Source organism: Mobula birostris, chromosome 25 (genome assembly GCF_030028105.1).
Source record: "Mobula birostris isolate sMobBir1 chromosome 25, sMobBir1.hap1, whole genome shotgun sequence".
Lineage (NCBI taxonomy): Eukaryota > Metazoa > Chordata > Chondrichthyes > Myliobatiformes > Myliobatidae > Mobula > Mobula birostris.
In genome coordinates, this window is record NC_092394.1 from 35,609,567 (window position 1) to 35,633,830 (window position 24,264).

At 38.8% G+C, this 24,264-nt stretch overlaps 1 protein-coding gene across 3 annotated transcripts in view; it reads right to left on the reverse strand.

Annotated features, from left to right (window-relative positions):
- tyw1 (tRNA-yW synthesizing protein 1 homolog (S. cerevisiae)) overlaps window positions 1–24,264 on the reverse strand; it is a 204,278-nt gene that overhangs the window by 77,164 nt on the left and 102,850 nt on the right. For 2 of the 3 annotated variants that reach the window (XM_072243119.1, XM_072243121.1), the window contains 2 exons: window positions 16,737–16,914; window positions 15,556–15,691 (listed from right to left, as the gene is read on the reverse strand). In XM_072243119.1, the coding sequence (XP_072099220.1) occupies window positions 15,556–15,691; window positions 16,737–16,914 (314 nt within the window). Of the gene's footprint in view, window positions 1–12,242; window positions 13,131–15,555; window positions 15,692–16,736; window positions 16,915–24,264 lie in introns of those variants that run through there. The other variant, XM_072243120.1, reaches the window with a different exon arrangement.

Sequence of the window (24,264 nt, forward strand, 5' to 3'; positions counted from 1 at the left end):
TCGTATAAAATTCCTCACTCGCCAAAATCAACAGCCCTGCATTCACCCGAGAGCCGATGTCAGCCATGATGGACACCACGACGCATGCGCACGGCCAGCCTCAGGAGCGACTCACGTGCTCACAGCGACACCAACCGGAGCAAAAGGGCAGGGCAGCTTTATTTTGAGCGGTCACATTCTGCTAATCACCATCAGCATGTGCAGGATTGGGACAGATCAAACTGAGACCCATCAATAAGAGATAATTAAATCTTATTGTAATGATGCACTTCGAGACACCCATCAAATCCTTTCTACAGTCAAAGGACAGCAGTGACTATATCACTTCCATTTAGGAGAGCGCCAACCACATCATCAAGGATAATCAGCATCTTGGAGGCTTTGGTGTTAATGCTTCCTATCTTCTATCCAGCATTAGGGTAAAATGGTCAACATAATTATGCCGCATGGAAAGAGAAGGGGGACAATATGGTCAAGAGATGACGCCAAACGATGTTGGGAAGCGGCAAGGAGAGGGAGAGAACAAGAATCGGATGAGGCCAGGGCCGCACAACTCCAGGATCAAAGAGTCAGGACAAAAAAGATGAGAGAAGAAGAGACAGAGAAGGAGAGGCATGCACGTCTCCAAAATGACAACAACTGGCATAGAAGGAGGAGAGATGAAGAGACAAAGGAGCTGAGAAGTGCACCTCTCCAGGATCCGAGACAAACAACAAACAGCAGAAGAGATGAAGAGACGGGGGATGAAAGGGCTGCAGGTCTCCAGAATGACAAAAACAGGCACAGAAGGAGGAGACAGAAAGAGACAAAGGAGTAGAGAAATGCACGTCTCCAAGATCAGAGACAAAGAATAAACAGCAGAAGACATGAAGAGACGGTGGATGAAAGAACTGCACGTCTCCAGAATGACGAGGGGCACAAGGGTGGCAGGTTAACCAGAACTGATGCCAATAAGCTTTAATAAACTGAGGTTTTCTTCTTCAATTTCCAAAGCAAAACGATGCCAATAGCATTCAGGAAAATTTAATGTTCATTCTGGTCACATCAGACTGCACTACCCTTCTCTCAAAGGATGACCCAGTGGGTCACGCCGTTGTCTAGTGGTGAAAAAATGTCTAGGGTCATAAGCAGAACAACACCGTAGTGGTGAATAAATGTCTAGGGTCATAAGCAGAACAAAACCGAGGAAGACCAGCTCCCTGGGAATCTCCAAAAGACTGACGACTTTAATTTCCAGCCCTGCTGTCAAGCAAGTTTTGCCTTCAACTAGACTCTTCCCTTACAAACATTTCTTGTTTTTTGTCCTTCACAACACTGTATCCTCTCTTTCCACTCACTTAACAGTAACCTCTGTCTTATGTTCCATCCATTCAACCAGCACTATCACAAGCTCTGAAGGACATGATTTTTCATCTGGAAGCTGATTTTCTTCTCGCTTTAACACTCCTCTCCATTTCCTTCCAATTCAGTGTGTTGTTCACGAAGGAAACAAAGAATCTAGACTAAAAACAATGTTTGTTTAACCTGTTCAGTTTCATATATCAATTAATATATTCATACTTTCTATTGACAATGCAGGCACAGAAAATAACTGGTACTATCAAGAAGAATCTCCAATTTTTAAAAAATCATTACTTGCATATGGAAGTTACTATCTTGCTCTATTGTATTAAATTCTGACTCAATGTACATCTTTCTGAATTGAATCAAAATTTCACTCGTCTCAGAGTTCTTAAAACGTCTGCCATAAATGGAATCTTATCTTTGTGCAATGTTAGAAAACTACAGAACATTTAAATCTATCAATCTGAAGTGAGAAGATATCTGACTGTATTATGCTTGACACTTGCATCAAATTCCACAGCTTGAGTAATAACAACTTATTAACAGAACACCTTTCATACAAATAATGTAGTTCAAAGTGCTTTACAATGAGATAAACTGCAAAAATATAAAAGACAAAGTGATGTCAGTTAAAAGCAAGATTAAATAAATCATTTTGAATGACGTTTGAAAGTATCAACTGAATCAAAGTTCGAAGTAAAGTTTATCAGAATACATACATGTCACCACATACAACCCTGAGATTCTTTTTCCTGCAGGCATACTCAACAAATCTAAAGAATAGTAACTGTAAACAGGTTCAACGAAAGAGCAAGAGCACAGAAGACAACAGACTATTGAAATGCAACTATAAATAAATAGAAATAAATAACAAGAGCATGAAATAGCAAGATGAGAGTCTGCATCCCTTATAGTTTTCGGTATGGTGTTCAATAGTTTAGGAGCACAGCTCAAAAAAGCTGATCTGTCAAGTATCTTTTGAGGAAGATTGCTTAAATTCAAGAGACTGTCAGAAGAAGACATGAGAGATCAAGCAGGATTATAAAACAAAAGTGAATCTGTGCTCCAGTCCCAGACCATTGCGAGTTTTATAAACAAGAGAATTTTAAAATCAATTCTAAAAGAGCACGGAAGCCAAAGCAGAGTAGCTAGGACAGGAGTCATATGCACCCTCATCTTGGTTTTAGTTAAAAGCCTAGCAGCAACATTTTGCATGAGTTGAAGTTTATAAATAGATTGCTTTGAAAGACCAATAAAAAGTGAGTAGGTAACTGAAGCAATGAAAAATGCTCTCCTCATAACTCAATGGTTTTACTCAAAATATTAAAAATGATAAATTCACTTCTTTCACTTAATTTCATCTTCAAATAATTGAATAATTTATATTGATAATGAAGAATTAAAATCATGCTGTTCAAAGTTAGAGGTACATTTAAAAACATTAAACAGTCAGTTAAAGAGAAATAACAACTCTCCTTTGTAAATTTTCAATTAATTTTACACTGTTCAAGTGACATACTCAAAAACCCATTTAAGGATGGCTATGGAAGGAATGGTTTGCAATGCTTAGAGGCTTTGTGGTCACTACAGATTGTCAATGAAAGCATGAATTACATTTCTTGTAAACATAAATACACTGACAATGGTCAGGAATAAATTACAGATGTGTATAAGGCCATGAAGTTGTTTTAGTCAGTTGCTCAAAATTAATGAAACACGCCATAGAAACCTACAATCATCTTAGCACAATGTTTCTCTGAGTCAATTAATTTCCATCAATGAAAGTAAAAATATTTTAAGTGGCTATTTTAATGCATTTTGTCATATATCACTGACAAGAACACTGCCATCACTAAAATAATACTAGAAATGTGCAATTTAGCACAGTCTGTGACTGAAGGTGATGATGTTTCCAGACAAAGATGGCTTGCTTTGTTCTGAATTGCAGAGTTCACAGATCGAGGAAGTACTGCTGCTGTGTTGCCACAATGCTCACGTCATTCACACCAACCTAACAAACTATTCTTTCCTGGAAAGCATGGAATCTCAGGTGTTGCTGCATACCTCCATCGCAAATAGCGAGCATTCCACAGATTCCTGATCTGGATCTTATAAATGGTGCTTAGGCCTTCAAAGGCAGAGAGGTGACCCACTGCTCACTGAAAGCTATTGGTAAACCTGAATAAGAAGAAAGGGCTGGACTTTCGATATTTTAAAGGATTTGTTACATGGGCCACAGCAATTATCCATATCCCATAAATTCCAGACTAGAGAAAGCACTACCATCAAATGCTTAATTTCACTTCCTTTTGAATCAACAAAAATTAAATCAACTGATAAATAAATGCACCCATGGGCAATAATCTCAGACTGCTCAAAATTTTTATCAAGTGTATCACCAAATAACTATTCATCTAAATGGAAGTTTTGTAAAAGCAAAAGAATGAGAATCTCAGAACTGGAGGCAACCTACATCTTTTCGAAGATAATGACTGGACATGCAGGCTATAAATGAATCTGATACAGAATGATGCAATAATGGTGAAGCAGACAACACAGCAGTGTACCATTAGCATGTTATTACAGCACTAGCAACCCAAGGTTCAATTCTGTCGCTGTCTGTAGGAGTTTGCACGTTCTCCCCATGACCACTTGGGTTTCCTCTGGGTGCTCCAGTTTTCACCCACATTCCAAAGATGTACGGGTTAGTAGGTCAATTGATCACATGGGTATGATTGAACAACACGGGCTTGAACATCAGATTGCCTTTAAAGATACTGGGGGGGTGGGGGGTGGGCGGTGGGAACGACAATGTTTCTTTGATCAGTTAAAAAAAAATCAATATTCTCACCAGCCAGACATTACAGAAAGTAAAATGCAGTAGGTTGTTCAACCCATCACGATTTGCTGAAAAAGAGGGACCCATTTGCTCCATTTAACAAGAAAATACAATGATAGATGTCTGACCAATCACACTGCATATCCTTCCAGAAAAAAGTTACTCAATTTACTAAAACAACAATTAAAAAATAATAAGCCTAGAGTTTTCATCTCATCACAACACAAAGATGGACTAAATGGGCCTTCTCCTGTGCTATAACCATTTATTGGCTGGCCTACTTTAGTACAGCCTTAACATCCCTTGGCTATATGATCAAATAGACTCGTCTTCAGAATACCAGTTTCTTTCTAAGTGCAAAGGTTTCAGGACCCTAATTGAAGCAACTAACAACACTGCCTTACAAGAATTGCTAAGGCAATTTCTCAATTCTGTGCCAGCAAATATGCACTATACAGCACTATACTCACTATTTCTGAATTATCATTAATTCATATTATCATTTGGATAATTCACAATCCATTGATTCTGTGCTTGAAAATCATTTCTTTAATGTCTCCCAAGCAATTAAAACAGAAATTTGGTTGATTTAACTTGAACAATAAGCCTGAGATTTGCAGCTGCAACATAAAATGAACTTCTAAATGGTAATAACAATTTAATTATTCATAATGGCCAATATCAAATAAATCAAAGGAGTTCTGAATCTTATTTGCATATTAAGTCAGAAAATGAGATTTTCGTCTCAGGATTTATGTTTCAACAGATGTTCATCACAGTCAGAAAATATTAGTTATTTTGTTCTTTATTCCAGGGGTTCCCAACCTTTTTTGCACGGTGGACCGGTTTAATATTGACAATATTCTTGCAGACCAGCCGACAGGAGGTTGTGGGGGGGGGGGGGGGGGTGTTCAAGTGGGGTTAAACTCACCTCAACATGTCTTTTACAGTTAAGGTTGCCAACTTTCTCACTCCCAAATAAGGGACAAAAGTAGCAGTCAAATCCCGACGAAGGGTCCCAGCCCGAAAACTCGACTGTACCTCTTCCTATAGATGCTGCCTGGCCTGCTGCATTCACCAGCATTTTTTGTGTGTGTTGACAAGACACTTGTGTTTACCCTGAGAAAGACTACCATGACCATGAAACCTTGAGCGGGCTCCTGTGTGCGCATGCGTGACGTGCGCATGCGTATACATGCCGAATTTTTTCCCCACAAATCGGTTTTGGCTTAATCTTCCCGACTACACTGTACATACATTATTTCTACTTTATATAGGCTATGTATTTATCATATCATAAATGCTTTTACTATATGTTAGAATTATTTTAGGGTTTATGTGTTATTTGGCATGATTTGGTAGGTTATTTTTTGGATCTGGAAATGCTCAAAAATTTTTTTTCATATAAACTAATGGTAATTGCTTCTTCACTTTACGCCATTTCGGCACGAAAGGTTTCATAGAAATGCTCTACCTTAGTGGGGTAAATATGGGACAAGGGCAGTCCCATATGGGACAAACCAATTTAGCCTAATATACGGGATGTCCCCGCAAATACGGGACAGTTGGCAATCCCAAGTTCAACTGTGCGTGACCGGGAATGAGGAAAGGTGCAGCTGACTCATATCGTTTCCTCGCGGCCCAGTAGCACATGCTTTGCTTGTGGTTGGGGACCGCTGCTTTATTCCAGCAAAGTGATACATTTATTTCTTCAACTCAAAAGGTAACCAGAATTTGGCCATCATCCAAAACACAAATAAATCTTAATTATTTTGCATTATTGAAGAAATGAAATGAAATATGCATTCTTATTGTTCCTCTCATGACTAATGTGACCTGAACTATTTAACAAATCTCTTTACAGAGTGGTCACATATTGTAGACAAATGTGGCAAATAATTAATTATATTTATTGCTCAGAAAGGAACTCTGTAAACACTTCTTACATTCTGAAAATAAATGTAATGCCTCAGTCAGTTAAAAGCTGGTGTACTGCAACGAAATATAACTTATGTTTCAAGATATTACACAATGGACTCTCTCTATATTACTTAATCGTTGCTATACCTTGTTATGCTTACAATCATGGATTGTTTGTTTCTATGCAATTAGGTTTTATAACAATCATTATAAATGAAATGAAATGTAACAAATATATACAATATTACATTTCCTTATATACGTATTTACTTAAATACATAATATAAGTAGAGGATTTAAAATGTGGTTAACTAAAGTTACCAACAAAAACGCACACGTCAAAAATAATTATGTGTACAAAAACTACATTCAATATGGTTTTTTTTAAGCAGGTGTGTACCTATGCAAAGTCCTTCAGAATGCATGATTTATTTTGTAGCTGATGCAATTATGTATCTATTACCTTCATTTTCATCTCTGGAGGAACCAAAATAGTTCAATAGCTCCATTTAGTACCAGAGAATGTATACAAGATACAACCTGAATTTCTTACTATCTGCAGGCATCCTTGAAACAGAAGAAAAAATATAGCTGAGTCTGGGGGAAAGCTTAAATGTCAACAATTTTAGTGATTGTCCTTGTGTTTTGTTAATGCTCATAGTAAAACCAAGTTGAACAGGGAAGTGAATTGCTTGAATTGAAAAGGTAGATCCCTTGGGATAATTGGTAACTGAGGGGTGAAGGCATTTTTCCCAACTGCATTATCAACCATTTTTGTAGCTTCAATTACATGGGGTAGTAATTTTTGAACTGTTAATCTTCTGCCATTACACAGAATCAGTGGATCGAAATTCCTGACAAACATGATTGGAGCTCACTCACAGTACTCATTTCATATGGTGTACGGTAAGGGATTGCAGAAGGAAACAAAGTTCCAAGATTATGTGATCACACACCAGGAAAATGTACAGCCTCATAAATATAGCCATCACATTGTCAATAGATTTATATTGTACAGGTTGTCCAGCAAGCTTTGAAAGAAGTTTTTTTTCCACGGCCTGCACTGTATAATTTTTTGATGCTAAAGTTGCTCTTTCACACAATCACTGGTAATTCAAATGGTGTAGAATGACATCTGCAATAACAGCTTGAATTGGATCATGAAGCAATCTAATATTTGGTCCAAGTTCCTCAATGAAATGATTCTTGTTGAATCTTCACGGTTAATTTCTCCATTTCTTAATTTGAGTAAATTCATAGCAAACTCCCACAGATAGATCACCTACTATCTACATCTACTGGCTTTCAAGTGTAATAACTTAACATTTTCCAAAATATATCCTGCAATGAAGGCTTTCAATTCATATGCTTTAGTACCTCATGGAATTACTGATAATGTTTGATGAAAGCCAGGTTAGCACTCAAATAACACATCCCGTACATTTGTTATTTTGTCTAAGATTAGCAATGTTTGATCTAATGCTTCAATGGCAGCTTTGCAAGCAGTCATACATTCTCCCAGACAGCTGTTTTACAATCATTTTAGATTTTTAATTCCTTTTGCAGTATCTCATTTGAGTCTCCACATTTGTCAAAGTTAAAGAGAGTTTTAAAGCCAAATGTGCAGTTTTCTCTTCTGTCCAAAGTATCCCAGCAATACCTAACGATGCAACAGTCAGGGCAATCATACATTACTTTCGAATTTGATTCAAAATAATTTGAAAAGTTTCTCCCTTTCCACCTGGGGCATCCAAAAACATACATGTCTTGACAATTCTAAGCAGCCTTCATAAAAGTATCTAAGACATTTCTTTGCCGTCTCATTAAACTTGGTTCTTTCTCTTAGATATATTCAGCTTACAGATTTAAATCATAGCTCATCTCCTACAGAAACTTGGTGCACAAATATTCAGCTTCTATTTGCGTATCAGATGCACCAAAAGCACTTTGGTCAGGTCCACACAAATATTTAGTATCTCAAAGATAGATCAGTGAGGAACACTACAGTTAGGTTCCTTCTGTGCCATGGCAGTTCTAAAATTAAGAGTGTAAGTGCACAACCTCGTGCTAAACCTAACTTACATGCAAAATTTCAGACTTCTAGGTTGTTTAGTGACTGAATTGTGCAGGGACACATGAACATTCTATTTTATTATACTTCTTAGATTTCTTTAAGCTTGTTCTGAAGGCTATCACTTGAATTAAACAGACAAAACTTACAACAGGGCAGTTTTATGTTCCATTAACAAAATAATTTCTACAGACTTTATCTCACATCAAAATTAAATCCTTGCAATCATGATCTCCCTTTCAAAACAACCTTCATCAATATAATCTCTGGCTTTGTCATAAATTTGTTTCATTGCACTTTTTTAAAGGATAATTCCTCATCAATTATCAATGAGCAGATTTGTCCCTTTACAATACTGCATTTCACCTGATGCACACTGAGAATACAACAAGGAAGCATAGCCAATGGTGTAATTTAAAATCCAAATCTTCAATTTAATGTGCTTTTATCAGAGAACTAACCAAGATTGAATAATGTATGCAAGAGGCTTGTTGTAGGACACATTCTGGGCACGTTGAAGTTAAAACAGTGATTGATTGGAAGGACAAAATATGGATGAGTTTTCCCAGGGTTCGAGGAGGAAGAAACAGAGGTGGAAGTTGCCTTTTTGAGTGCAAGATTGTGTAGTTTGAAGTACACTTGTGAGCTGAACAGAATGACAAATATCTCTGTAAAACAACAGGTTTCAGAGGGAGCTTAGGTTAAGTTAAGGAACAGACCTTAAACTTACGCTTCAACATTCCAAATATTAACTGAAGGCTGCAATCATACAATTGAAGCTGTAATACACAAGGGACATCTGGCAACAGCAAGTTGGTTGTGACACAGCAAGAGGTGAATTTGATGGTTAAGTTTCAACACACCCCTCATCTGCTGATGCAGTAGAATACAGGTAAAGAACAAAACAAATAATAAGCCTTTTGTAGAACAAAGTCGACAAAATCTGCAGAACTAGAAATCCAAGCAAAACACACTCAAAGTGTGCTGGAGGAATTCAGCAGGTCAGGCAGCATCTATGGAAAAAAGTAAATGATTGATGTTTCAGGCCGAGACCCTTCATCAGGACTGGAAAAAAAAAGATGAGAAATTAGTGCAAGAAGGCGGCGAGAGGGAAGAAAGTAGTACAAGATGGTAGGTGATAGGTGAAACCAGGAGAGGGGGAGGGATGAAGTAAAGGGCTGGATAGCAGATAGGTGAAAGAGATAAAGTGTTGGAGAAGAGGGAACCTGATAGGAGACGGTAAAAGACCATGAAATAAAGGGGAGAGGAGCACCAGAGGGAGCTGATGGACAGGTAAAGAGATGAGGTGAGGCCAGCACATAATTCTCCGTAACTCCTGCCATCTCCAATGGGATCCCACCACCAAGCATATCTTTTCCTCCACCACTTTCAGCAGGGATCGCTCCCTATGCGACTCCCTTGTCCATTCATCCCTCCCCACCGATCTCCCTCCTTGTTCTTTTATCCTTGCATGTGAAACAAGTACCATATCTGTCCCTATACCTCCTCCTTCACTACCATTCAGAGCCCCAAATAGTCCTTCCAGATGAGGTGACACTTCACCTGTGAGCATGTTGGGATCACCCACTGTATCCAGTGTTCCTGTGGCCTCCTGTATAACAGTGAGGCCCAACATAGACTGGGAGACCACTTCGTTGAGCACAATATTCTCCATCTGTCAGAAAGTGCAGGATCTTCCAGTGACCACCCACTTCAATTCTATTTCCTGTTCACATTCCTACATGTCATTCCATGACTTCCTCTACCGCTGCAAAGAAGCTACACTCAGGTTGGAAGAGCAACACCTCATCTTCTATCTGGTTAGCCTCCAACCTGATGGCATGAACACTGATTTCTTGAACTTCCGTTAATTACTCTCTTCCCTCCCCCTCCACTATACCCATTCCAGTTTCCCTCTCTCACCTCATCTCCTTACCTACTCATCACCTCCCTCTGGGGCTCCTTCCCCTTTCCTTTCCTCCTTCTCCTATCAGATTACCCCTTCTCCAGCCCTTTATCTCTTCCCTAACAGCTTCCCAACCATTTACTTCACCTCTCCCCCTCTCCTGGTTTTTCCCATCACCTACCACCTTGTATTTCTTCCTCCCCTTCCCTCCCCCACCACCTTGCTCTAACTTCTCATCTTCTCTCCCCCTTGATGAAGGTTCTCAGTCCAAAATGTCAACTGTCCAATAAGCCTTGTGTGCTTTGCTGAGAGAAAACATGATTATAATACAAGAGAAAGATGAAAATATATGAGCAGTACTCCATTAAATAGATTTACCTTGAGGCTTGGGAAATGAAAGGTAACACTGTCAAAAAACAAGGAGTTTTAGGAGTGGTACATCTGCCAATGGTAGAGATGTACCATTAAAAGAGAATAAAAAGAGGATTAAGTACTCAAAGGTGAAAATCTCACAGGAACTGGGGATGGGACAAAGATATTGTATCATCTAGCTGTATTATATTACAGCCAACGCAGCCTGTGAAGCTTCAATGAAGTGGAAAGATTTGTAACAAGCCACTCATATCAGCACTATGATGCCACTGAAGACAGAAGTCCTAAACATTATTTGCACCAGAGTTTACATTTCAGAGGAACTACTGAGTGAAGATGGGAAGAACGTTAAAGAGTTTAATCCTGAAGAAATAGGAATGAAAATGAGCAGTGGGTGGTCTGTGGTTCAAGAAATTTTTCCAGATAGGTTGTCAAAGAAGTGGCCTTAACAGAGGGGGATGAAGCTGAGAATAATGTTATAAGAGAAACTTGGCAGTGAAGAGTGACAAATAAGAGAGGAAGTCAGTCAAAAAGTTGCATATAGCTGAGGGAATAGAGAGCTCTGAATAACCAGGAACAAAATGAAAATGTGACAAGCTAAGCTGTACAAGTAAGATAATGCTGCAAAAGTTACAAAAATGAAATTAGCCTTTTAAGTTTATCTCTATTTTGTTAGACTTTAAATGCATTTCACTAAATGATTACTGGCAGGTTAAATTACAAAAATTATGGGAAATATCCACCAACTACTTCTAACAGCTTTTATAGACAGGAACTGTTGTCATTTTAAGAGTACAAAATAAAACTGTAGTCACAAACAGATTAAAACATTAGAAAGAACAGCTTTTTGAGTTTTTAGGCAATTGTGCAGAGTGCTTTTATTCCAAATAAAAGTAGTCAGCATATTTGATTTTGAATTATTCAAATGTTTTGTCTTGTAAATCATAGTAACATTCATCGCGAGAAACTGCAATATTTTGGAAACTAGAACAGAACCAAACTGCCAGTGATTACAAGATTTTATAAGTTTATTGCACAAGAGTCTTCAAAAATGTTAATGCAGCAGAAAACTACAGGTTTCCTCCGCCATCCGAAGGTAGAGCGTTCCTATGAAATGGTTCATAAGCCGGAATGTCGTAAAGCGAAGAAGCAATTACCATTTATTTATATGGGAAAATTCTGTGAGTGTTCGCAGACCCAAAAAATAACCTACCAAATCATGCCAAATAACACATAAAACCTAAAATAACAGTAACATATAGTAAAAGCAGGAATGATATGATAAATACACAGCCTATATAAAGTAGAAATACTTTTCCACAATCATTGCCTGCACTGGTCCCTGTAGCGAAAAACACACGCAATTACTCGCGGCAAAAACATGGCGCAAGCACTTTCTGCAGAAAATCTCACGCAAGTGCTCTCGGCAAAAACGCTCTCTCCAGTAACCTTTAAGCTATGAAACTGCCAAATCATACCAAACAACACATAAAAATACACAGCTTATATAAAGTAGAAATAATGTATGTACAGTGTAGTATCACTTACGGGAATCGGGAAGACAGCGCAGAGCACACTGATGATGGTGTGTTAGGCTGAGTCGTCGGAGGTTGGGGTGGTGCAGTGGCCCCCACCCTCTGGGCCGCCGACCAATACCGATTCGCGGTAGCTGGGAGGCACACAGCACATCTTTAAGAAAAAAGCTGAAATAAACATGCTAATTAATTACGTGCTGGGCAGCACCTAATTAATTAGCTTGTTTATTTCAGCTTTTTTCTTAAAGACGTGTTGTGTGCCTCCCGGCTACCACTACATTCTCCGCGAATCGGTATCTGTCCACAGCCTGGGGGTTGGGGTGGTGGGACACTGGGGTGTCATCTCATCATCGTCTGTTTCCATTAGGGCAGGCAGCTCATCTTCTCCTATGACTGCCTGACTCGATGTCGAAGGTCGAGGTTTGTCGTCTGCTGTGGCTGATGTGGGAGGCTTGAAAAACGACAGTATGCTTGATCGCCAGCCTCACGCATTTTTCTATCATACAGTTCGTTGTAAGCGCACAAACCATCTTGCAAATATGCCCTAAACCAACGTACCCTTTCAAAATTAAAGTCGTACTTTATCATTGCAGCGAAAATCTCACGCAGTTGCTTCACATTCAGTTCCTGGACAACTTCACTTTCGGTCCGTTCGCTACTGCATTCGGTTTTGATTGTTATCCTTTCCTCTTCCAATTGCATCAGCTCTTCATCTATCAGTTCTTGGTCATAGGATGCCAAAACTTCTTCAACATCATCTTCGTCAACTTCCACAAGCCAAACTCACTTTGTCCTTGCTTCGTTCACCACGATCGAAATGCTTAATTATATCTAGTTTTACGCTATGTGTAACACCTTTATGAACTCTTTTAGGCTCTTCCAATACCGTAGAACTCATCTTGCAAACGGCTGCTCACAGGCACGTGTTTAAGCAATGCCGGTGAGGATGCTGTTCTAAATCCGGGGGAGAGTGGCTGCTCGGGGCGCGCTAATTTTTTTTTGCGCGCTGCTTTTTCCACGTGCTGCCTTTTCTCGTAACGGTGAAAACACCTTCTGTTAGCGAAAACAGGGAACTAATGTAGGTCTTTCGTAACAGTGAGGTTCCGTAAAGCGAACGTTTGAAAAGCAGGGGACACCTGTATCCTAAAATGCACAGGCAATAATTAAATGTTAGCATTTAATATCTATGTTTCAGTTTATGAACATTTCCTATGAGGACATTGGGAAGGTATGCAAGCACCATAATCAAAACAATGGTACAAACTGATAATATAAAATCATATAAATTTCATTAATGTTTTCAGAACTGTGAGATATTTATGTAAATACATATAAATTCTCTAGAATAAATAAAACGAGTCTGAGAAATAACTTGCTTACTACTTCATCTGTTAGACTTCTTTCATTTATGAAAAAACATCAAATTATGTTCATATATTGCATTTGTCATTCAAATAATTTAGAAATTTTCTGAGAAGAATACTTTAGGTTAATGATGTCTAAACTGAATTACCAGACAAGTCATTCACTGTTAACTTTCAAAGTTCTTCATTCTTATTTAAATTTGCCTTGTATTTATATGCAGTATAAATAATAGTGCAGGATGTAGAAAACATTACTACAAAGACTCTAATGTATTACTTTACAACTCACCTAAATGCCAAAGTGTTATCAGCATTACCAGATTTGTCATGTTCGTAAACATATTAAATAAATCTATTTTTATAGTACTGAATAATTTACATATCCATATGCATTTAGAGCACATATTAAGACTAGACAACTAATTAAACAGAGAAATCAGAAAACAATGAGTTGGTCTATCAAACCTGAAGTAATAATCACAAATAATCAAAGACTAATAGGTTAGGGAATGCAAGGGGAAATTAGTCATCTGTAAAGAACATTTAACATCACACAGAAAAAAATAAATATTTTTTGAATGTGGCTCATAGTCCTCAAAGATTATGACACACAATAACTGCAGTAAAGTAATTGGCAATGAATACGATGCAGAAGTTACCTTCCTCTAGTCTTCCTGTTAAGCAACAAACTTACACCCAACTCGAGAGTTATTCAGCATCAGATCACATTTCCAAATGCAGGGATGAAATTACATGAGATTATTAGCAGTCTATGCTCTTAGAAGACTATCAGGGCAGTCTAAGGGCATTTTCTTAAATTTTCTCAGACTGTATCCAAGTTAGTCTCATTGCCCGTGGACCACAGTGACATAGCTGGCAGGATGTTGGGAGCTACACAGCTATGAAAGACTAGTGCAATTAAAGACTGATTTATACGTGTATCAATTGTACGCCGTAGGTACAGCGTAGCAGCATACCCTATGCCGTAGCCTAATGCGCGCCTCTCCCAAAATGTAACTACGCGTCACGGCGACGCAGACGAAACAACTGTGATTGGTCCGCTTGGTAGCATCGCATTTCCTCCTACGCTGCAATAGACTGGGCGACTGAAGGGCAGGGAAGGAACTCTGGCTGCAATGCTTTCCATAAAGCTTTACAGACCTCCAAAATTATGGAGGACCCCGTGCTTGACACCAGTTTGTAGCTAGCTGCTACAGCCTGTTGACTTCCACCTGAAACTAAAACTCGAATAGTGATTGCCAATCTCAGTGTATACTGCACGCACACTGGTGCGAAATAAATGGTTGGAGATGATGAACCAAATCGTCAAATCCACCTGCCGACATCCGAAAATATCTGAAATGCACTTCCTTGTCCATGTCTCTCTGTGGCCGGACAAGCACAGAAAATTCATCCTCCTTCAGTTTCAGTCGCCATAGTTTGAAGTTTGAGTTTCTTGAGTTTCAATACGAAGAAATGCAACAGAGTGGCACAGAAACCCCACCGCTAACTAGCACTTTGGCAGTGACACACCAATGCACAAGTATAAATGTTCACAACGGTGTAGTCCACTTGCTTAGGCTACGGCGTAAGCTAGTACGCACAAGTATAAATCAGCCTTAAGAGTTTCCTGCAAGAAGCAAAAGTGAGTGAGGGTTGATTGGACTGAGTTCAACACAACCCTTTATCACCTGCTCAGTCTACATCAACCACCAATCAGTTATGCCAAGCATAATTAATTAACTTCAATAACAGATAGGAACAAAAGTAATAAACTGTTTTGCGGCATAGTTTTTAAATTTTACCCACAGAAAAACCCCAGCTATGTTCTAGCTTTATTATCTATTCAAATACGCAGAAGTCAATCTGTTATGAAACCAGTGCAGCATTGCCAGTTATTTCACAGCAAGTATTAGCATACAATCGTTTTAGTTGTTTATACCCTCTATAGATAATAGGCAGGAGATATCAATTACTTTTGGAGGAGCATTGATGTTAAAGGACCATAATGGGGAAGATGACCATTTACAAATTAAGGGGCCAAATATATCTATGGCTAGTATAAAGTCAGTGATGTTTAAATACTGACTACAGACCCTTGCCAATTTGTTAAAAATATTTCATAATTCTCTAAAATTTAAAGAGCACACCAACACAATTTAAAGAATAAAATATAAATTTGTAACAATGAATAATCTTCGTACCTTATCTGCTAATGCTTTCAAGGATTCAAGAAATCGTGACCAAAAGTCCTTAAAGAGAGGGCGATCAATTTTCTTGAGGCTGTCTTTAGTACTTGCATCCACACTGACATACAGCTGAGTAACCGGCTCAAGATTTCTGAATAATAAAAAAAAGTGTGGTACATTATTCTGCCGATAGTAACTTACACAACATTTTATCAAACATGATCAAATTCCTGAAATTAGTTTTGAAATCCATCTGATAAAAGAATCTAAAAAAATGTTTCTTTCCCTCTCTTGCTTTCAAAGTTAACAGGGATTCTCGAGATTCCCACAATTTTGGAAGAAAACAAAACACAAGATGAAGATCATTACGTCAATTCCACTCAATTCAAATACAAACCTGATTTCACGTTAATAAGGTTATGACATCTTCTCAATTAGAAACTTGAATTCTTTTGTGCTCTGGAAGATCTAACTACTGACTGCCATTGTTTTTGCATGGAAATGTCTACACATTTTAAGATGTTAACTTATCACTTGCATAATGAATATTTTGTTTTTGGACCAATGAAATAACTCAAAATACTTTACTTTTTGTTAAAATCTTCTGTCCAGGTGGAGTTTCTAACCTCCAGATAAGATTTTAATTATAAAGTTACGGTAGAACAGTGATGATAAATCGTGAGTTTGTCAACTCAGCTAATCTGTCTTTCAGAATCTAATCACCTCTCTACCTGGAGTTGCTTAATTAAGTTTATTTTAGAACGATCCTTACAAATCTCAAGCATTATGTGACTATGAGACATGCTGAAACAAATAAAAAGCAATTTATATTTAACCTTGGAAAAACTGAAGATCAAATTTATATCTGAAGAAATCTTAATATATTAAAAGGATAAATTTGCTCAAATTTAACAGTGCTTTAATTTTATTTGTAACTACCACCATTTTTCGCTGTAGTTTTAGATTGATTAATGTCGATTAATTAATCAAAAATAAGCAAATTTTATTAGATTACCACATAGCAGGAAGTATATTTCCTTTTCATTGGACAGTGTTTCAAAATCAATTAAAATCCAGAGAAAGGAACAAACCTATCTTAAAAAGTTGCTATTAAAATAAAAGTAGTTTCCCTTTGAGTTAATTTTCATTAATATAATAAACCTTTATCTGTAACAGCCTGCTAATTTCATCCTCACCTGATTTCCTCAGGGAACTGGGCATTTGTTACAAGGAAACTGGAAATTTTTTCATGGTGCAACAGTTTTATAAACTGATTGATTTTTGGGTACATGATTGGCTCTCCTACTAATGACAATGCACAATGTTTCACCACCATGCCTTCTGCAAAACGTTCAGCTTTTACTCCAGGTACACCTGCAAAAAAAAGATACTTGAGTAACACACTCAAAATTCTGGAGGAATTCAGCAAGTCAGACAATATCTATGGAGGGGAGTAAACAGTCGATTGTTTGGGTGAAGCCATTCATCAGGACTGAAAAGGAAGGTGGGGGTCACAGCAATATTTTTGTACACAAAAAAAACGAGTAACCTACATTATTGTCTTACTAAAAATGTAATATTTTTCTCTTGGCTATTAATGTTCTAATTAGTTAATTCATGCATTTATATTCTAATATTTAGACAAAATAGCTCTTCACAACTGCAGAAGGTGTTAAACCTGAAGAATATTTGTTGCATTCATCAAACAACATTGTACCTTTGTTAAAATAATGCGCAAGGGAAACTGTCTAGAAGCCATTTTGACACATAAGCCACCATAGTTTTTACACATGATGCTCTTTAAATGATATTTATTCAAATGAGGCCCTGAATGATTATATACCTTCAAAATGCAATTTGCTTTAATAACAAATTACAAAACCTAATCTGATTTGGATCAAACTCTATTAATAAAGTACTAAGCCCAGTGGCAAAGAACACAAACTCCATGATGTTATCTGGATTTTGACCAACTCTGATTCATACTTGAGTGCAGTAGAAGCACAAGCTTTATGCACCAGTCAGCATATCATTACTAGTTGGTCACTGAAACTCCTGCTGTACAAAATATTGGTATTTTAAAATGTTGGGGATAATTTATTAATCACTTTTTTTTATTACTTTGAAGCTAACATTCTATGTTTATCTTTAAGGGTCTCAAAGCAAACACAGAGATATTATTATTCATACCCATCTCTCTCCCTACATGCTTTATCATTTTATGCCATGAGCTCTAATGTGCAACACCAATTTCTCAACTGGCATTTTTTAAAGGATTTTGGAAGTCCTAGGTAATTGAACCCATCACATTGTACCTTTGATTAACATTCTCTCAACAAGGTCAGAAGAAGATGGCGCCAGCAAGCAGTGCGACCAAAGGTGATGACTTTCAGACAGTTCACAAAACTATTCATTTTACCTCCTCTTCTTTCAAATATGATTGAGCTACTAAGCCTTCACATGCAATTGGAGCCTGTGATTTACATTTTAATGGTGTGCTTTCAGGCTGACTAAGCAATCTGGTGCTTTGCTGTCTTCGAAGGAGTTCAGTTAGGTTTTAAGAGGAGTGTGTGGCCTGGAGGCCAAGAAGCCTAGAGACGTGGCGCAAGACCATGACCAGCTCCATTTCTCACCGATTAAAGTATCAAGCAAGATTTAAATCAATGAGGACAAGAGTGAAAGGTGAGCAGATGTTCAGCGCTATCTGCCCACGTTTGACCAATCTCTCTCCCTCTCTCTCAATGCTGCCGGAGGACGGTGCTGGAGTCTTAGGCCTTGAGCAAGGTGTAATCAACATGGTTTGTGGATTGTGCTCTTCAGTCCATGTTATATGTGTTTCTGCTTCTGGTTACTCCTTTGTTTTTAAATGGCAATTTTGTGTGATTTTGATTGGGGCAGACTGGTTCTACTGCCTGCAGACAATGAAAGACACATAACTCAATTAAACTAAACTGAACATTCCTAGACTGTTTCAATGACTCTGTGGTTTGATGGTTTGATGTCTTACATTCTGTGTTTTTACTCGATTTTGCCGTTTGCGTGATCTGTTTTTGTTTGAGCATTGGGTATTAATGTTTTCTTTAAACGGGTTACATGGTTTTCTTTGTTTCGTGGCCGTCTGTGGGAAGGTGAATCTCATGGTTGTATACTGCATACATACTTTGATAATCAATATACTTTGAATTTTGAAGTTACATCAGATCACAGAACAAGATTCACAGAACTCAGAATAGATTCAAGGTTTAAGATTGTTTCATGTAACTTCCAATACCTAATTGTAAAGGAGAATGAAATAATTGTTACTCTGGATCCAATGCAGCACGAAGAGTAAGTTACAGAACAGTCCCTGCGGCCCATGATGTTGTATCAAATTTTTAACCTACCCTCAGATCAACCCTTCCCTCACACATAGTCCTCCATTTTTCTTTCATTCACGGGCCTATCTAATGGTCTCTTAAAAGTCCCAAATGTATCTGTCTCTCTGTATCTACCGCTACCCCTGGTAGTGAGTTCCAGGCAACAACCACTCTTGGTGTACGAAAAAAACTACCTGGCAATCCCCAACATTTTCTTCCAAACACCTTAAAATTATGCCTCCTTGTATTAGCCATTTCCCCCCTGAAAAAAGTCTGTCTTGTCTACTCTACCTCTGCCACTTATCATCTTATACACCTCCATCAAGTCACCTCTCATCCTCCTTCGCTCCCGATGAACCACATATCTGAAACCCTGCCCCCTGCACCAAATTTTCAGCTTCCCATTCAAACCTTCCTATTCTTACCTTCACTGGCACATGGCACAGGCGGCAATCCAGAGATTACAACTTTTCAGTTCGAGGTTTCAGTTTCCTGTATTCTCTCTTTAGTTCCTCATCCCTTTCCCTCCCTATGTCATTGATACCATTATAAACCAGGACTTCTGGCTGCCCACCCTTCCCCTGAAGAATACTGTGGACCCGATCTGAGACATCCCTGGCCCTGGCACCTATGAGGTTCCTAGAATCTCCTGTCTGCTCCTCTAACTATTGAATCCCTTATCACCACTTCTTTCTTTTTTGTTGCTTCCCTTCTGAACCACTGAACCAGACTAAATGCAAGAGACCTAGTCACTGCAACTTGCCCCAGTAGGTCGCTTCATAGAACATAGAAATCCACAGCACATTACAGGCCTTTCGGCCCACAATGTTGTACCGACCATGTAACCTACTCTAGAAACTGCCTAGAATTTCCCTACCGCATAGCCCTCTATTTTTCTAAGCTCCATGTACCTATCTAAGAGTCTTTTAAAAGACCCTATTTTATACGCCTCTACCACCGTCGCAGGCAGTGCATTCCGCACACCCAAAACTCTGTGTGAAAAACTTACCTCTGACATCCCACTTGTACCTACTTCCAAGCACCTTAAAGCCATGCCCCCCCATGTTAGCATTTCAGTCCTGGGAAACAACCTCTGGCTATTCACACGATCAATGCCTCTCATCATCTTATACACCTCTATCATATCACCTCTCATCCTCCGTCGCTCCAAGGAGAAAAGGCCAAGTTCACTCAACTTATTCTCATAAGGCATGATCTCCAACACAGGCAACATCCTTGTAAATCTCCTCTGTACTCTCTCTATAGTATCCACATCCTTGTTGTAATGAGGTGACCAGAACTGAACACAGTACTCTAAGTGGGGTCTCACTAAGGTCTTATATAGCTTTAACACTGAACTCAGTCCCACGGTTGATGAAGGCCATCACACCATACACCTTCTTACCAACACTGTCAACCTTTGAGTGTCCTATGGACACAGACTCCAAGATCTCGCTGATCCTCCACACTGCCAAGAGTCTTACCATTAATATTATATTCTGTCTTTAAATTTGACCTACCCCAACAGTATTCAAAGCAGTACACTTGAGGGGAATAGCCAGAGGTACTGAGAACCATCCGCCTTATTCTTTACTCTCTCCTAGCTACCTGGCTCTTGAAACTTTGATGGATACCTACCTGTAGCTACCTATCGCCTCCTCAATAAGACAAACGATAACAGAGAGCAAGTAGAAGATTTGGAAACACCCTGTATTAGTTAAGGCAGTGGAGAAATCTACAAACTTTAACATCAGAGAGACATCATTTTTCCTGTAGGTGCTCCCTTGCAATCTTACTTCATTCCCCTGGTTCCTTCGCCGTAGTCCAGTAATCTTATTTACCTTTCAAGTATTGAGTGGTTTCTTTTCTGATTGCTATTACTGAATCTGCTTGCACAAATTTAGTCACTTGGGGTAGGTCAATATGAAATGACCACATGGTTTGCAATTACTGTGGTTACCTGAGCAGTGAAAATTGCTGGAGGCAGCAGAAGTGGGCTCTAGATAACAAACCTGGCTGAGATCGCAGACTGGATAAAAAATGTAGGCACCTAATGACATGCAGAAAACACATACTGAATAGGCAATGCTAGGATAAATTTGTAATAAGCAGCTACAGGAAAATATGGAACCTTAGGTTAGAAGCTCAATAGAATACTTCTAAGAAAAATGTTTGCCTAAATACACTCAGTACACTTGTACAACTGCTCATTAATGCAAATATCTAATTTGCCAATCATGAGGTAGCAACTCAATGCATAAAATCATGTAGACATAGTCAAGAGGTTCAGTTGTTGTTCAGACCAAACATCATCAGAATAGGGAAGAAATGCGATCTAAGTGACCTTGACCGAGGAACGATTGTTGGTGCCAAACAGGGTAGTTTGAGTACTGGTGTCCCCCGCTTTTCGAACGTTCGCTTTACGAAACCTCACTGTTACAAAAGACCTACATTAGTACCCTGTTTTCGCTTTCAGAAGGTGTTTTCACTGTTACGAAAAAAAACAGCGCACAATAAAAAATTCAGCGCGCGCGCCCCAAGCAGCCGCTCTCCCCGGATTCGGAACAGTATTGCTTTAACACGTGCCTGTGAGCAGCCGTTTGCAAGATGAGTTCTATGGTGTCAGAAAAGCCTAAAAGAGCTCGTAAGGGTGTTACACTTAGCGTAAAACTAGACATAATTAAGCATTTCGATCGTGGTGAGCGAAGTAAGGACTAAATGAGTTTGCCTTGTGGAAGCTGACGAACATGATGTTGAAGAGGTTTTGGCATCCCATGACCAAGAACTGATAGATAAAGAGCTGATGCAATTGGAAGAGGAAAGGTTAACAATCGAAACCGAATGCAGTAGCAAAAGTGAAGCAACTACGTGAGATTTTCGCTGCCAATGATAAAGTACGACTTTAATTTTGAAAGGGTACGTAGGTTTAGGGGATATTTACAAGATGGTTTGAGTCCTAACAAAGAACTCTATGATAGAAAAATGTGCGAGGCTCAGCAGTCAAACAAGCCTTCCACATCAGCCACAGCAGACGACGAACCTCGACCTTCAACATCAAGGCAGGCAGTCATAGGAGAAGATGAGCTGCCTTCCCTAATGGAAACAGACGATGAGATGACACCCCAGTGTCCCACCACCCCAATACCCAGGCCGTGGACAGATACTGTACCGATCCGTGGAGAATGCAGCTGTAGCCGGGAGGCACGCAGCACATCTTTAAGAAAGAAGCCGAAATAAACATGCTAATTAATTAGGTGCTGCCCCACACGTAAATGTCGGCCCAGATCAAAGGCGATGCAATCGGCAATTGGCACCAATCTGGGCCGACAATTATGTGCCGGGCAGCACCTAATTAATTAGCATGTTTATTTCAGCTTTTTCCTTAAAGATGTGCTGTGTGCCTTCCGGCTACCACTGGACCCCTGCGTGCCTCACAGCAATGTATCGATTGGTGGCCTGAAGGGTGGGGACCACTGCACCACCCAACCTGCGATGACTCAGTCTAACACACCATCATCCATGTGCCCTGTGCTGTCTTCCCAATTCCAGTAAGTAATACTACACTGTACATACATTATTTCTACTTTATATCGGCTGTGTATTTTTACATGTTATTTGGCATGATTTGGCAGCTTCATAGCTTAAAGGTTACTGGACAGCACTTGCACGAGATTTTTTGCCAACAGCGCTTGCGTGAGATTTTTTGCAAACAGCGCTTGCGTGAGATTTTTTGCCAACGGCGCTTGCGTGAGATTTTCGCTACAGAGAACAGTTCAGCAATGATTGTGGAAAAGTATTTCTACTTTATATTGGCTGTGTATTTATCATATCATTCCTGCTTTTACTACATGTTACTGTTATTTTAGGTTTTATGTGTTATTTGGCATAATTTGGTAGGTTATTTTTGGGTCTGCGAACGCTCACAAAATTTTCCCATATAAATAAATGGCAATTGCTTCTTCGCTTTACAACATTTTGGCTTACGAACCGTCTCATAGGAACGCTCTACCTTCGGATGGCGGGGGAAACCTGTATCTCAAACTGTTGATCTCCTGGGATTTTCATGCACAACTGTCTGTAGGGTTAAGAAGGATGGTGCGAAAATAAGAAAAAACATCCAGTGAATGCCAGTTCTGTGGGCAAAAATGCTTTGCTAATAAGAGAGGTCAGAGGAGAATAGTCTGACAGGAAGGCAATAGTAAATCAAAAGAAGTGTTACAACAGTGGCGTGCAGAATAGTATCTGTGAACGCACAACACATCAAACCTTGAAGTGGACGGGTTACAGCTGATGAAGACCACAGACATACACTCAGTGATTATCAGGTACAGGAGGAACTTAATAAAGTGGCTACTGAGTGTTTTAAAAGCAGGTAAATCAACAATATATATTTTATTCTAAATTGTTCAGATTTTTAAGAACTGTTTGCTTATTAATATAACATTTATCAGAAAAATCAAAAGAAATTTAAACAATGCTACAGTTTTTGATGCGATAGGATTAGTTGGATTAGCTTGTTTTACAGATACATTTTTCTTGCAGCTCATCTTAGTTTGCCCTCATTAATTGATTTATACCTTCTAACTGCTTTTCATATATTCATTACTCAATTCACTGTATCATTCTCATTTGTTGGTCTTTTATTATTCAGTTTCACATTTATAATATATGACGCACAATGCATAAGCAAAAACATGCACTATTGGTACCCCAGTTTGTTATGTTTACACAGATGTAACTCAGCTGACAACTGAGTGCCAAATTCTATGTTTAATGACTGTACAGACTGAACTTATTTTCTAAACCTATCAGAGTAAATAACTCTTTCCTGAATTTCACATTTATCACTGTAATCAATACTATCACATTTCAACTTAGCACTATGATTTATTATCCCTTTACAGGTACATATACTGTATAAAGTCAGCAGCATTTAATGATTAATTCCTAAAGGCATAACCTTATCATTAAATTCTTCCAACTCTCAGCTGCAGTACATTGAGACTAATACTACCTTTATTTGCTTCCCCGTGTGTAGCTCCAGAATATATAACAGATTAATGAATTTGTTAAACACTATAGCCTGCTTCTATTACAACACTTCCATCGCATTGCTGATATTTACAAGTACACTGATGGTGTGGAAAATGGAAGGATTGAATTTGCTCTGATATTTGTTTACAGGGTATACAAGGCCACTGTAAATAGTAACATGAGAATGTCTGCAGATGCTTGGAATCCACAGCAACACGCACACAAAATGCCGGAGGAACTCAGCAGGTCAGGCTGCATCTATGCAAATGAATAAACATTCAACATTTTGGGCCAGACCCCTCCTTCAGAACTGAGAAAGGAGGGGAAGACGCCA